General features: G+C 43.0%; 1 protein-coding gene across 2 annotated transcripts in view; it reads right to left on the bottom strand.

Annotated features, from left to right (window-relative positions):
• Positions 1–474: 474 nt before the first annotated feature.
• Positions 475–15,000, bottom strand: part of CBX1 (chromobox 1) — a 30,536-nt gene continuing 16,010 nt past the window's right edge. Inside the window, exons 2-5 of one of the 2 annotated variants that reach the window (XM_055133414.1) lie at positions 10,227–10,403; positions 9,605–9,794; positions 5,488–5,582; positions 475–1,974 (exon numbers count right to left, since the gene is read on the bottom strand). In XM_055133414.1, the coding sequence (XP_054989389.1) occupies positions 1,830–1,974; positions 5,488–5,582; positions 9,605–9,794; positions 10,227–10,366 (570 nt within the window). In that variant the 5' untranslated portion in view covers positions 10,367–10,403 and the 3' untranslated portion in view covers positions 475–1,829. The remainder of the gene's footprint in view (positions 1,975–5,487; positions 5,583–9,604; positions 9,795–10,226; positions 10,404–15,000) is intronic. The other variant, XM_004608703.2, reaches the window with a different exon arrangement.

The raw sequence follows: 15,000 nt of genomic DNA, 5'->3' as shown, positions 1-15,000 counted from the left end.
GTCAATAGGCCAAAGAAGTTTGGGGATCTCTGATTTAAATCCAACTCAAAAGATTTGGATCACAACTCAAAATAAATCTCCAGGGCCAGAGGGATAGTATATTGGGTAGAATGCTTGCAATCGGTGGCACCATATACAGCGCATTGAACTTACAAAGCCAGGCATAAGTCCTGAGAACGGACTGCCAGCTGTGACCCTAAAACAAAACATTATCTCCAAACATCAATTACTATGTGCTGCTAGGTTTGATGGTGCTAAACAAACAAATTCTGAGCTATATGAAAATAGACTGACAATCTATAAATGTTTAGTAACTTTACTAAAACTAATATGGTATGACTACTCAAAAATTCAGCCTTGTGTGTACAGATCTTGTGTGTACAAGAAACAAAAAGGTAATAACGTAAAAATTGCTTTCAGCAATCTGAACCTATAAGTAGGAGGGTTTCTAATACGACTAAATCAAAACAGAAATCAAGGATTATAAATCTATAATTTTATTAAGACAAAAACTGACAGTATGGTATGAAGTTTACATTTGAACAATTTTCACAGAAACCTAACACATGCCTAAAAAGATTTTACAATGGAGTTCTAGATGCAGGTCTAGAGACGATGTCAAGAACTGATGGATCTCATGATTCAAGACAGCATTTTGGGTTTTAGATAATTCTTAGGATTAAAAAAATTTGTATTTTTTTGTGTTTAAAGTGAAACACTGCCCCAGTATGAAAGTTTAATCTTCTCCTGAGATCAGGGCTTTTGAAATTGTTTAACTCTTGAAGTGACTCAGTGAAATTTGTGCTGTCAGTGAAAGAACCCTGTACCAAGAGTTTACAGAGTTCAAAATTTGAGGCTCCAAGAGTTTTCCACCCTAAGAGCATGGACCCTTGTCTTTCCCTACTCTCCCACCTCCTAAACCCTTTTTCCCTTCCTCAAATCCCTCAGGCCTGGATGGTAAAGCTGACAGTTATAACTTCATAACTGAAAAAGTTGCTTTCTTGTCAATTTGAAGAATTAGCACCTCTAAGACAGAAAGATCTGTCTGTGTGTACAATCCAATGGAATATCAACCCTTTTCTAATCAGTGCCCACCCAGAATGGCAGCTTTGGTAAGTTAATAACTGGCTTAGTCCTTTGCTGGGAACAGCATTAGCTCAGGTAGGGAACACCTTGGCTGCTAAGTTTCAGACATTCACAGCTTTTAAACAGTCTCTAATAGTCCTCATTTATGTTGCGAATGACATTTTTCTTTAAAAGATAAAATATTCTGGACATAGAACCAAATCATCATTAGTTGTTTGTTCTTTCCAATGTTTCACCATTTCCCCAATCAGGCCCCAAATTTTAACAAAAAATGATCCTATCCATCTCCTTTCCTCCCCTCCCCCACCCTCCCACCCCAAATAATACACCAGTAATAGCCAAAACTACACACATGCTACGCTGTGAAAATGCAGAGTTAACACTATTGGGAAGAAGGCTGTGGGTTGTGGAGATGCTCTTTGAAGATCTACAGTGGCTTTTTGCTCTCCCACACCCGCATTCTGCATTTTTTGTCCTTCATAGAAGGCACTTGCTTTTCTAAGCCAAATGCAGAATGGATTGCCTTCAAACACTTACCTCCTTCCCCTCGACTGGGATGGGTGTGCAAACTATACAGCATGGAACGGCTTTAAAGCACTTGGGCTGCTGTAGGGCACAAACTATACTGGCTCTTCAAAGGACATCTTCTCAAGCCACCTCTATGGTGTCAAGACAAGTAGAACTCCTTCCCTCCCCACTTAAAACCCACAGTCAGGTGTGACAGGGGCTGGTACTCAGAAGAGTTAATTCTTGTCATCTTTTTTGTCATCATCCTCCGAAGGGTAGGAATGCCATGTCAGCCTTTCCTCATAGAAGGATATGACAACCTGTGGACACTTGACATTGGCTTCCTTGGCAGGGACCAGGTCAGCCTCATCCGAATTTTTCCTGCAGAAGAAAGCAGAAAGACTTTGAGATCAGGTGTCGGTAAATCTCCTAACTTGGATCACCAAAGGCACAGGGCTTAAAAAACGCTGCCTTCAGAAGACCAGAAAAGGATGATTTCATGGCCCAAGCAGCTTTTAAAGACAGCCTGTAGTCAAATAACAACCTGGGAATACCCTCTCCTGTTAAAAATTCCCTCTGAATATTTTTGTCAAAAGCTAAGTGACCTAAGTCTACTACAGCTGAACTCCTAAGGATCCTTCTCCTCACCCCAGAAAGGGGGGGTCCTCAAAACCATGCACAACTCTTTAGATTCTCAAGACAAGATACCATCCTCTTCTAAAAGTCATATCCCAGTGAATAAAGAATCCAAAGAGGGGATTGAGAGATAGGAGATAGTATAGAGGGCAGGGTGCTTGCCTTACACACAGCTGACTGAGGTTCGATTCCCCATCACCCCATATGGTCCTCTGAGCCTGCCAGGAATGATTCCTTGGTGCAAAGTCAGAAGTAACCTCTGTGCACGATCACGTTTGAAACCCCCGCCCCCCCTCCAAAATATTCCAGTGAACACAAGGGTTAAGGTGTTTGTCTTATATATAGTTTACCCTTGTCTGATCCCCAGCACCACCAGGAGTGACCCTGGGCAGCAAGGAGTAAATTCTGAGCAGTTGACTGTGGCCTCAAAACCAAAATAAATAAATGGCTAAATAAAATAATCCACATTGCTAAGATTTGAGGGGGCGGGAGGGTTGTTTTTGGGTCACATCCAGCGGTATGTCAGGGTCTAACCCAAGAAGCTGTGTGCAAGGCAAAGGCCTACCTGCTCACAGGTCCCATACACTGATAAAGATTTAATTTAGAACTGGCCAGAGCCAATGCAGGTGGGTAATTTCTTGTAGGTTCATAATTATACTAACATCATCAAATACCATACTCACACAGATATACCACAACTCCCAGGGCCATTACTGGGAATGTTGAAGCATAGGGCAAGCAGCAAGTAAAAGATGGGATCTTAGACAAGACACTTCGCCAAAACTTCCAGAACCCAGTAGTAGATAAACCAAAGCCACACGACCACAGCAAACCAGAGATGAATAAATCAGCTGATATGGTTTCTTTCTCAACAATGAACAAATGACTGGAAGTTAAAGGGAGTTTAGCAGCATGGAAACATGAAGAAGGCTGCTTCCCTATCTTATGAGTCATTTCACTTAACAGAAATATCTGCCATTTTTAGAAATGAATTCTAATGTCCAGGAAAATCACTTTAAGATGAACTTATTGGGGATGGAGCAATAGTACAGCAGATAGACCACTTGTCTTGCACGTGGCCAACCCAGGTTTGGTCCCTGCCCTCCCCTACGGTCCTTCAAGTCCACCAGGTGTGGCCCCAAAATTAAAATAAAAATGAACTTGCTTTTTATAATCAATACCCAGTTGTAACTTGTAGAATCACATTTCACTATCATCTTTACACATAGCAGAGCAAACCAGTGGACTGAAGGAGTGTAAGCCTCAGCTCCAATTATGGAGATAATACCATAATTGGAATTTTACAATCTCTGAGTTTCATCGAGACTTTGCCCATCTGTATTAACCTTAAACAAAAAAGATTTAAGAAAAGCTTATGGGATAGTTCTAGATTGACAGAAACACAAAGTCTCTAAATGGTGTCTTGACTAGCAATGGGTAAGAATAACTTATACCAAATATATGATTTTATTATTTATTATGGGGCCACAACTGGTGGTACTTGGAGTTCACTTCTGGTGGTGTCCAGAGAACCTTTCATTGCCAGGGACCAAACCTAGGACTCTAGCATGCAAAGCTTATGAATCAGCCCTCTAAGCTATCTTCCCAGCCCTCACAAATCCAAGGTATTTCCTCTACCACTGAATTACCTCTCCATCCTCCAAACTAAAGTATATGTTAAGGGTAATAATGAGAATCACTTGGAAAAACAGCATAAACAAGAGAGGAAATGTCTCCTTCTGGATAGAATAGGGAAGTTGTAGCGAATTTTCTAAAAAACAAAAACAAAAAAAAAATTTTTAATTTCTTTTCGGGGGCTGGAGTGATAGCATAGCGGGTAGGGCGTTTGCCTTGCACGCGGCCGACCCAGGTTCAAATCCCAGCATCTCATATGGTCCCCTGAGCACCGCCAGGAGTAATTCCTGAGTGCAGAGCCAGGTGTGACCCAAAAAGCAAAAAAAAAAAAAAAATTTCTTTTCGGAGGGCTGGAGTGATAGCACAGCGGGTAGGGCGTTTGCCTTGCATCCCATATGGTCCCCTGAGCACCGCCATGGGTAATTCCTGAGTGCAGAGCCAGGAGTGACCCCTGTGCATCGCCAGGTATGACCCAAAAAGCAAAAAAAAAAAAAATCTTTTCGGAGAGCCTGGCAAGCTACCTGTGGAGTATTTGATATGCCAAAAACAGTAACAAGTCTCACAATGGAGACATTACTGATGCCCGATCGGGCAAATCGATGAACAGGACGACAGTGCTCTAGTTTTTCGTGTGGGTGTGGGCGGGGGTGGAGGGAGGGAGGGAAGGTTGGGCCATACTCGGCTGTGCTCAGGGTTTACTCCTAGCTCTATACTCAGGGAAAAATATATGGCATTATGGATTGAACCTGGGTTGGCAACATGCAAAGATAACACCTTACTTACTATATGCTCTAGTTCCTAAAATTACAGTTTTTAAGGTTACTAAAACAGGGTCAGAGTGACAGTACAGTGGGTAGGGTGCTTGACTTTTACACACAGACTCAGGTTTGATCCCCAGCATCCCAGAATTCCCTATGGTCCCCTGAGCCAGTCAGGAGTGAAATCTGAGGTAAAGCCAGGAATAATCCCTTGGCATCAACAGATGTGGCCCAAATCTATCCCTCCCATAAAAAGTTTATCAAAACAACTACCTTGACTAAGCCGTTTCATAGACTAAATACAATCACTTATATAGTTACAATGGGGAAGAAGGGAGTAGGCTTGGTCTGTGCTCAGTATATATAACGGGGAGGGACCCTTGCTGACCCCTGAAGGCTGTTAGTGGACTCTGTAGTATTGGCATAAATGATATGGGTCTAATCTAACAGTCAAAGGAAGAACTACTGAAGTTATTTACTACTGAGAAGTTAACACAATTTCTGGTCCCGGGGCCAACCCAATTTTTATAAAAGAGGTGGTAGAGGAGAGTTCGTATCACATTTCTTGATTTTCCCCCTGCATTTACGGAAGCGAAATGTGATTCCTCCCCATACCTGCTCTGCTCTAGATTTTATCCTACCTCCTATAAAAATGGGCAAAGATCTGAGAATCCTAAGGGTCCCTACCTGTAACTCATGAGTCCAGGTTGGCAGTCAGGCCGAGGGTCACTAATCGAAGGGCTATGTCATCTTAAAGATTTCACAACTGGGCAACCGGAGTTTCGAAGGTCGAACTCTTTTCCTCTGGCATGGAACAGATGGGGAGAAGAAAAAAACCACCACAAAGAGCCATGGGTATACTCACCATTTCATCAGGAACATAAGTTCTCCACTGGAGTCTGTTGCTCCAATAATCCGCTCTGGCTCCAAACCTCGGGCAAAACCTCGTGGCTTTTCTGACTGTAAAACAAGATGGATAGGACTTATCCATCGAGAAACTAGGAACTGGCTGGAGAGAGAGTACAGTGGATAGTGTTTGCCTTGCAAGCCGCCGATATGGGTCGATCCCTGACACTGCATGTTTCCTTGAGCACAAAGCTAGGAGTTAATCCTACATCACTGGTGTTGCCCAAACAACAAACAAGAAACTAGAAAATCGAGCTTTCCTAAGATCCAGCAATTCCACTCCTTTGGTATCTACCCAAGGGTCCTAAAAACTCCATTCAAAAGACATTTGTAGGATGGTACAGCAGGTAAGGCACTTGCCTTGCATGTGGCCGATCCAGGTTTGATCCCTGGTACCCAATACAGTCCCCAAAGCACTGCCAGAAGTGATCTCTGATTGGAGAGCCAGGATTAAGTTCTGAGCACCACTATGTCCCCCAAACAAAAAAACAAAACACACAAAAACCAAGAACCAGAAAAGATGTTCGTATACCTATATTCAATGCAGCACTATTAACAATAGCCATTAGCCCAAATCTGGAAACAATCAATTGTTCAAGAACACATAATTGGATACAGAAACTATAGTACATACACCAATGGAATACTACTTGGTTTTGAAAAAAAGATGAGCTCACACAATCCGCTACGTAGATGAATATGGAGAGTATCATGCTGAGTGACATTAGAAGGAGAGGGACATTTACAGAATGAATTCTCTCATATGCTGAATATCAAGAACCATAGTAAGGGAATAACAAATGGTAAAAGGCAACAGATACTTAGAAAGGGTCTTTAGTAGGAAGATTACCATAGGAAAGGATGGGATTGGGAGACACTGGGACAACAGTGGAGGGAAGTGGACAGTCTTGTAGAAGGTAGGTATTGGAATTTTTTTTTTTTTAAAGAGTGTATACCACTGTAGAAATGACTGTATTAAATCTGTGACTGCAAAAAAAAGAAAAAGAAAAAAGAAACCACCAAACAAACCCAAACAATGTTTTAGTTCAAGGAAAAGACAAAGCTGTTTTTCATATTTCGTAGAAGGCAAGAAATGGTAACCTGAAACTACGGGAAGGTGCAAATAAAAGCAGATATGCCTGTGAGAGAGAAAAAGAAGAAAGAGGAGAGAGTGAAAAAGAGAGAGTGGGAGAGGAGAGAGAGAGTGAGAGAGAGCAAGAGAGAGAGAATTGTTTCTCTGAACAGTTAATATTCTTTTTTTTGTTTTGTTTTTTGCTTTTTGGGCCACACCTGGCGATGCAGAGGTTACTCCTGGCTCTACACACAGGAATCACCCTGATGGCACTCAGGGGACCATATAGGATGCTGGGAATCGAACGTGGGTCGGCTGCATGCAAGGCAAACATCCTACCCGCTGTGCTATCGCTCCAGCCCCAAACAGTTAATATTCTTTTGCCAACATTTCACCAATACCATCTTTTGGTTTCATAGCAACACGTTTTTGGTTTTGTTTTGGGCAACACCTGGCAGTACTCAGGATTACTGCAGGCAGGGCTCAGACCCAGGTTGGCTATGTGCAAGGAAAGAACCCTGCTGTACCATCTCTCCAGCTTCTTGACAGTTTTTTTGGTTTTGGTGGCCATACCGGTAGTGCTCAGGGATTACTCCTGGATCTGCACTCAGGAATCACTCCTGGTATGTTTGGGGAACCTTATGGGATGCCTGGGATTAAACCTGGGTCAGCTGTGTGCAGGCAAGCAATTTACCTGCTGTAGTATTGCTCTGACCTCCTTCAAGAGGATTTTAAAGAATCCTGAATGATTATTCCAAATGTTAATGCTAGAGATTACCCCATATGCAGAAAGAACATATATCTCAGCTAAGTAGGTATTCAAAAGTGTTCTTTTTAAAAAAAAAAAAAGTTCCTTAACCACCACAATGTAAACATACTCAAACCTGGAGTGATATGGGGTTTCAAAACTGAAAAGGGGTGGGGCGCAGCCAAGATTGCAGTGGCAGGAACGCAGGTGCTGGGATAGGCGGAGCAGTGGCAGCTCTCGGAATGCTGAACTGCGGAGCCTGATGGCAAACTATCCATAATTTTGCGGGATGAATATAAATGTCAATTGTTTTAAAAGACACTTCAAGGCTAGCCTGATGACTGGAACTGTTGTGGTGCCCCAGATTATCCACCATGAGTGATGAGTTTAGGCGGCTGAGTGACTCCAGAAATTTGCAGCCAGTCAGGCACCCACTCTGGCCCAGAAACCAAGCCAAGACTAAAAACCACTGGCGCTCCATGGCTCAACTGCCTGCGGAGTGGCCTTGCTGCAATTTCTTCCCCTGACCAGCCCATGCCACCCACAGATAATGGGAAAAAACCTCCCGAGTTCCAACTGTCTGGAGACCCAGGATGTGGGTGTGTGACCCCTGCTTCAGGCTCTGCTGGACTAGTGGCTACAGCCTGCCCAGAGTGCCAAGACTGAATGGTAGCAGCCTGAGCTCTGGACCTGCTCCCTACTGGGGCTGCAGCTGCTGTTGTCCCTGAGGTCCAAGAGCCATGGTGCCACCAGCAGGTCAACCTGGACTTTGTGGGCTGAGTGCAATCAACAGCCTGATAGTGTCTTAAGACTTCCTGATACCCCATATTCACCAATGTGTCTCTGGCTGGACTCTAACAACTCAGGACCAAGTTTCGTGAGGGAGCCATGCCCACAAACCACCTCTGGCTCAGCTATACAAGCTCTTTGGCGGCCTTGCTTCAGAGACCCATAAACAAATCTTGAAGGAGATCAAAAACCACAGTTAATCTCAACCTGAGCGAGGCTGAACAGACCAGGGTAGATGAGAGGAGAGTGGGTCAGTCTGGTGCCTGCCCAAACAGAGCCTCTGGCAGCTGTTCAGCCCGACTTCACAATCTCAGGAGGACTTCAAGAGAGATATTAATCTGCTGAAAATTCGGGTATGCAGGTTTTGTGACTGAAATCTTCATGCTTTCTCGGAGTCAGAATGGGCTATCTCCTTCCACTTCCCTATACTCCTGGATGAACCAGCAGGCACCCCCATGAATCAATATCAGTGCCACCATGAAGATCTTGTATTGGCCTTGCTTCAGAAACTCATAAATAAATCTTGAAAGAGATTAAAAGCCACAGTTCATCTTGGACCCACCGCAAGGATGAACAGACTGGGGTAGATTGGAGGAGGGGGCAAGTTAGCCTGGAGCCTGGCCAGACAGTTCCTAATCTGCTGAAAATCCAGATATGTGGGTGTTGTGACTGAAATCTCCAGGTTTTTTCGGGGGCAGGATGGGCTACCTCCACTCACCTCCCTGCGTACCTCTGGAAGCTCTGGCAGTCACACTGACATTCACACTCCAAAACCTCCACCCAGTTAAAAAAAAGTTATTCCAGCTGTGCTTTCCCGATAAAAATACTGAATGCCTTGAACAAACATGATGACCTCTTAGTACCTGTACTGCAAACTATAATGCACAAAAGGAGAGAAAGAAAGAAGAAAGGTGCCAGCCGAAGATATGAGAGAGAGAGAGAGAGAGAGAGAGAGAGAGAGAGAGAGAGAGAGAGAGAGAGAGAGAGAGAGAGAGAGAGAGAGAGAGAGAGAGGGAGGGAGGGAGGTGGAGAGGGGATGACAGAAAGGAAATTTGGGACATTGGTGCTGGGAAATGTACACTGATGGAGGGATGGGTGTTGGAACACTGTATGACTGAAACCCAAACATTAATAGCTTTTTTTTTTGGAGGGGGGGATGAATAGCTTTACAATGGTCTATTTCATCGTGATTCAATTTTAAAAAAAACAGCAACCCTGAAAGATAACTATTTATAAGAATGAATTTACCTGGCACTTATGTCTATCCTAGTGTTATACTTATTGGTCATAAACATCGGATTAAATAACTACATTATTTGGCTTCATGAGTATAAACCTAAACACATTTTAAGGATTAGCCCATCTCAGATTTGAGGAGGCTTCAGAGATTACTTGAACAAAAGTTCCTCAATTATCTGCTTTTCAGTTTGATAGAACAAATTGTAAAATAGTAATAAAAGTTCTTACTTCTAGTCTCACCTCTTCTTTCTTCTTCTTTGGCTTGTTGTCATCTCCCTTGTCTTCAGTATCAGAGTCAGCTTTACGTTTTCCTCCCTCTGTTTTATCACTCTCGTGTGCTGTTTTCTGTGATTGCAGGAATTCGGCAATGAGGTCAGGGCAATCCAGGTTCTCTTCTGGCTCCCATGTGTTATCCTCGCTGAAACAAGAGGGCACAGTGTGTCACACTTTCCTCTCCCAAAGTCAGCGCAGTCACAATAAGTAGAAACATTCAACTAATGAGAGGCAAAGGACGACAAGAGCTGGTATCCTCAAAGAAAGATGAGTTAATGAGAATGAGATTTTGTCTGAGACCAGAAATTTGGCTGGTTCAAACTTTCGGGGGCAATGTAGGGAGTGGGATGGGGCTTAGGGTTTTTTATATCTCCAAACTGACAGCTCCTTGGGAAGTCCTGCATTTAGCATTTTGTACATAGTATTTTCCTAAAGAGATATAAGAAGGCCAGGTAGGAGTCACAATATTCCTGTACCATTCTCACCCTCCTTCAGACACCCTAGGTCTTACACACTTTTAGACTGCTGAGAAAGTTGATGATTAAACAATGTATTTACCTGTGTCAACTAAACTTACTCTGAGAATCCCTTCCACTTGAGGAGATATTCCACTTTGCCTTTTACCACTCGTCGATCAAGAACTTTTTCTACCACATATTCCTCTTCTTCCTCTTCTAGCACCTCTTCCACTTTCTTCTTGTTTTGTTTCTTCCCCATAGTGCCCGCCAGCTTTCTGGTATAAAGGGTGACGCTGCTAAAACAGCAAAGGAAATGAAAAAGATAATAAGGCACAGTCTTCTTGGATAGCAAATATGGTTAAGAAATAGATGACTTGAACAGCGCATTCTGCTTATATTGAGTGTCATGCCCATGAATCCAACAGATAATAAAATTTTGGTGACATTTTAAAATGGGACAAAGGGACTAAACCCAGACTTCCCAAATGCAAAGCATATGCTCCAGCTTGTTGAGCTATTCTCCAGCCCATTAATTTGTGTCTTTGTTTTGGAGCCATATCCGGCACTGCTAGCTCTATTCCTGGCTGTGCTCAGGCACTCCTCCTAGTGGTGCTTGAGGAACCATGCAGTAACAGAAATCCAACACGGGCCCACACTAAGTCTGTTGAGCTATTTCTGATTTCCCCAAAACTTAATTCTTAAAACCTTTGTGATTTCTAAGTGCTGAATGCGTTAAGTAGGGCTTGGGTCAGTCCCCAAGCAAAGAACTGTGAATAGGCCACAGCAAGCATGGTGTGGCATTAAAAGCAATCAAATAGAACCATAAACTCTTAAACCCTAAGTGTTACAAGTCTCCAGTATTTGTACTTTTTAACTATAGAACATGGTATCTAGGGGCCAGAGAGGTAGTACAGCAGGTAGGGCTTTTGCTTTGCATGCAGCTGATCTGGGTTCAATCCCTGGCATCTCATATGGTTCCCCAAACCCCACCAGGAGTGATCCTTGAACACAGAGCCAGGAGTAAGCCCTGAGCACTGCCAGATGTGATCCTACAACCAAATAATAAGACATCGTACCTAAAACAATTAAAGGGGGAACAGGAATAGGAGAGGCACTTTAGTCAGTAGGGCAAGAGGCTTGCCTTGCATGCAGCAGACCAGGGTTCTATCCCAGCCCCCATATGGTCCCTTGAGCCCTGCCAGGAGTGATTCCTGAGTGCAGAGCCAATAGCAAGCTGAGACTGTGTATTGGTCCCAAACCCAAAAACAAACAGATGATGATATATGAGGACCAGAAAATTAGTTCAGTTGCTATGGCACTTGTCTTGCATGATCCCCTCAAGAAATGCCAGGATTAAGCCCTGAGCACAATGGTCCCTTGAGCACTGCCAGGAGAAATTCTTGAGTACAGAGCCAGGAGTAACCCTTCAGCATTGCCAGGTATGGCCCAAAAACAAAAAAAGGAAAAAGGAAGTTAAAAATAAGGGAATGCTGGGCCCAAGAGGTAAGGAAGCCATATCTGCTGTGCAATGTATGCAGCCAACCCTGGTTCGAAACTCTGGCACTGCATAAGGTGATGAGCATGGCCAGGGCTTTTCATCATCCTGAGCAACGCGGGGTGTGGCCTAAAACCTAAAACTCAAACAAAAACTAATGTGTCGAACTTACATAGAGCCCTTTGAGCTAACCTTTGAATATTTCTCTAAATACTTTCCAACTCATTACAATACTTAATTTTTTACTGTGGAAAATAGCATTTCTTATTAAACATTTACCTTAAATTTTCTCTTTTGCATGTACATATAAAATAGGTTCTTCTGGGGCTGGAGTGATAGCACAGCGGGTAGGGCGTTTGCCTTGCACGCGGCCAACCCGGGTTCAATCCCCGGCATCCCATATGGTCCCCCAAGCACGCCTGGAGTAATTCCTGAGTGCAAAGCCAGGAGTAACCCCTGAGCATCGCTGGGTGTGACCCAAAAAAGCAAAAAAAAATAAAATAAAATAAAAAAAAAAAAATAGGTTCTTCTATTTTGAAAATACCCTTTTGATTGTTTCTGGTTCTTTAAACAATCTTTTCTGAATGCTACCACAATTTACAAATCATTTCACATCTTATAGTTTCATAATTTCATTTCATAATTCCTGTTTTGGGCCACAACTGGTGGTGCTCAGGGCTTACTCTTGGCTCTGTACCGAGGGATTATTCCTGGTGGGCTCAGGGTACTATATGGGGTGATAGGAATTGAACCCAGGGTCAGCTAGCACCTGCTGTATAAGATGTACAAGGTGTACACTGTACAAGGCACTATAGCACCTGCCTGTTGATTATTGCTCTGTCCCCTATTTTATAATTCCTAAATCTAAAGAATGACTCACAAAAATATCAGAATGAACATGAAATTCTCTAAAAAGGAGCACTGTAAAAATGTGAAAAATGAGTGAAGGGTGAAAGGGCAGTTTTCACAGATAACAGAACTGAGTTTATAAATAAATAAACATAATGGTGGAATAACAACTACCCAAGACAATGGAAACAAAGAATATGAGAAGTGGTATTTAGTAGGAACCATACCACTTGAGGGGACACAGAGGGGGCAACATATGTTCTATGGCAGAGGGAAGCATTCAACCAGGAGGAGGTGGGGCTGAAAAGTGGGTGCTATATATACAACTCTATATGGGGACTAGATTCCTCCGCCCCTCTTGGAGAGCCCAGCAAGCTACTGGGAGTATCGAGCCTGCTCGGCAGAGCCTGGCAAGCTACCCGTGCTTAATGGATATGCCAAAAACAGTAACAATAAGTCTCTCAATAAGAGACGTTACTGGTGCCCGCTCGAACAAATTGATGAGCAACGAGATGGGGACTGGAGCGATAGCACAGAGGGTAGGGCATTTGCCTTGCATGCGGCTGACCCGGGTTCGATTCCTAGCATCCCATACGATCCCCCGAGCACTGCCAGGAGTAATTCCTGAGTGTAGAGCTAGGAGTAACCCCTGTGCATCACCAGGTGTGATTCAAAAAGAGAAAAAAAAAAAACCCACAAAAAACCTAACCCTGGGGCTGGAGTGATAGCACAGCGGGTAGGGCGTTTGCCTTGTACGCGGCAGACCCGGGTTCGATTCCCAGCATCCCATATGGTCTCCCGAGCACCGCCAGGAATGATTCCTGAGTGCAATAGCCAAGAGCAATCCCTGAGCATCGCCGGGTGTGACCAAAAAAAGCAAAAAAAAAAATCACCTAACCCTATCTGCAAATGGTGCTGGGGTGTTAGTGGAGCTAAGTGGAGCTGGTGAAGGGAGAGCTATTGAAACACTGTATACCTGGAATCCAATCATGAATAACTGTGATTTCAGTGACCAAACAAAATGAAATTAAATGCTTAGCTGGGGTTAAAAAAAAAATGGTGACTTTAAACACTTCATCAGGGGGCTGGAGCGATAGCACAGCGGGTAGGGCGTTTGCCTTGCACGCGGCCGACCTGGGTTCGAATCCCAGCATCCCATATGGTCCCCTGAGCATGGCCAGGGGTGATTCCTGAGTGCAGAGCCAGGAGTAACCCCTGTGCATCGCCAGGTGTGACCCAAAAAGCAAAAAAAAATAAAATAAAATAAACACTTCATCAGGATGGGTGACTTATATAGGATTTTCGGGCACTAAAATTCTGGTTCCCAATAAATTTTCCTCAGTCCTTTATGTAGTTATTTACTACAAAAAGCCTTATGACTACCAATTGGTGTCAGTAGGTGGCGCTACACAAATACAAAATTAATCTACAAAATTCACCTGCAGAAGTACAAATTGATGAATCACCAAAATGATATACATAAGAAAAATCAAGTTTGCTAGACAATTTAAGACACAACCATTCTTAAATTTAAGGTCATGTCAATGTTAAACTGTACCTAATGTCTTTGGAATTAAAGAAGTCTGACATTTTATTTAATTTAATCACCCTGAGTACACAGTTACAAAGTTGTTCATGATTGGGTTTCAGTCATACAATGTTTCAACACCCAAAAGTTCCTTCTCCAGTGTACATTTCCCACCACCAACTTCCACTGTTTCCCTTGGGAAAACTAGGGATGATTTAAGCTTCCAAGGGTTCCTAATGGATGGTTGCTCTTTCTCTCTTCCCTACCCATTTTTTTGGGCATTATAATTTGCAATACATGTAACTAAAAGGTTATCGTGTGTATCCCTTTACATACTTTCAGCACTCAGTTCTTGTCCAGAGTGATCATTTCCAACTGTTATTAGAGTCTGACATTTTATTATCATTTATTTTTATAAAGTTGTTCACATTAATTTACTACATTCAATCCTACCACCATTATACCTTTCCACCACCATTATTTCAAATTTTTCCAACTATCACCCAAGCCTGCCCCAATAGCAGGCCCTAAATAATTTATTTTTGTATTGCTTGTTGTGAATAATTCGCTAAAAATGGTCAAAAAGTTTCCTTAGAAGAAAATGTGTGGAGATTGCTGTATCTCACCCTGGAGCCATTAAGTCCTTATATAAGAGATTACTAACATATTGTTACAGGTTGAGCCCTGCGTGCTAATTATTTTTTTGCCTTCTACTTTATATCCCATCCAATGTGGTGTGCTACTCCTGGTACATTGGTGGTGTAGAATATGAGATGTCATGGCCACGCGCTTTAGAACTCTAAAATTTTAAATAGGGTGATACAGCCAGAGTTAAATTTTTAACTGAATGGTGACTTTGGGTCCAGAGGCATCTCTACAGCTTGTTGATCTCTTCCGAGATTTATTTGTGAGTCTCTGAATCATGGCTGGTTAATGAGTTTATATGGCTCCAGAGGCAGTTCATGGCATGACTACCAGCATCCCAGAAGAACACGGAGATGAGCGGAAGGCCCATCCCTGA

The sequence above is a fragment of the Sorex araneus genome, chromosome 3 (assembly GCF_027595985.1).
Source record: "Sorex araneus isolate mSorAra2 chromosome 3, mSorAra2.pri, whole genome shotgun sequence".
Taxonomy (NCBI): Eukaryota; Metazoa; Chordata; class Mammalia; order Eulipotyphla; family Soricidae; genus Sorex; species Sorex araneus.
This window is presented reverse-complemented; position numbering and strand designations above follow the sequence as displayed.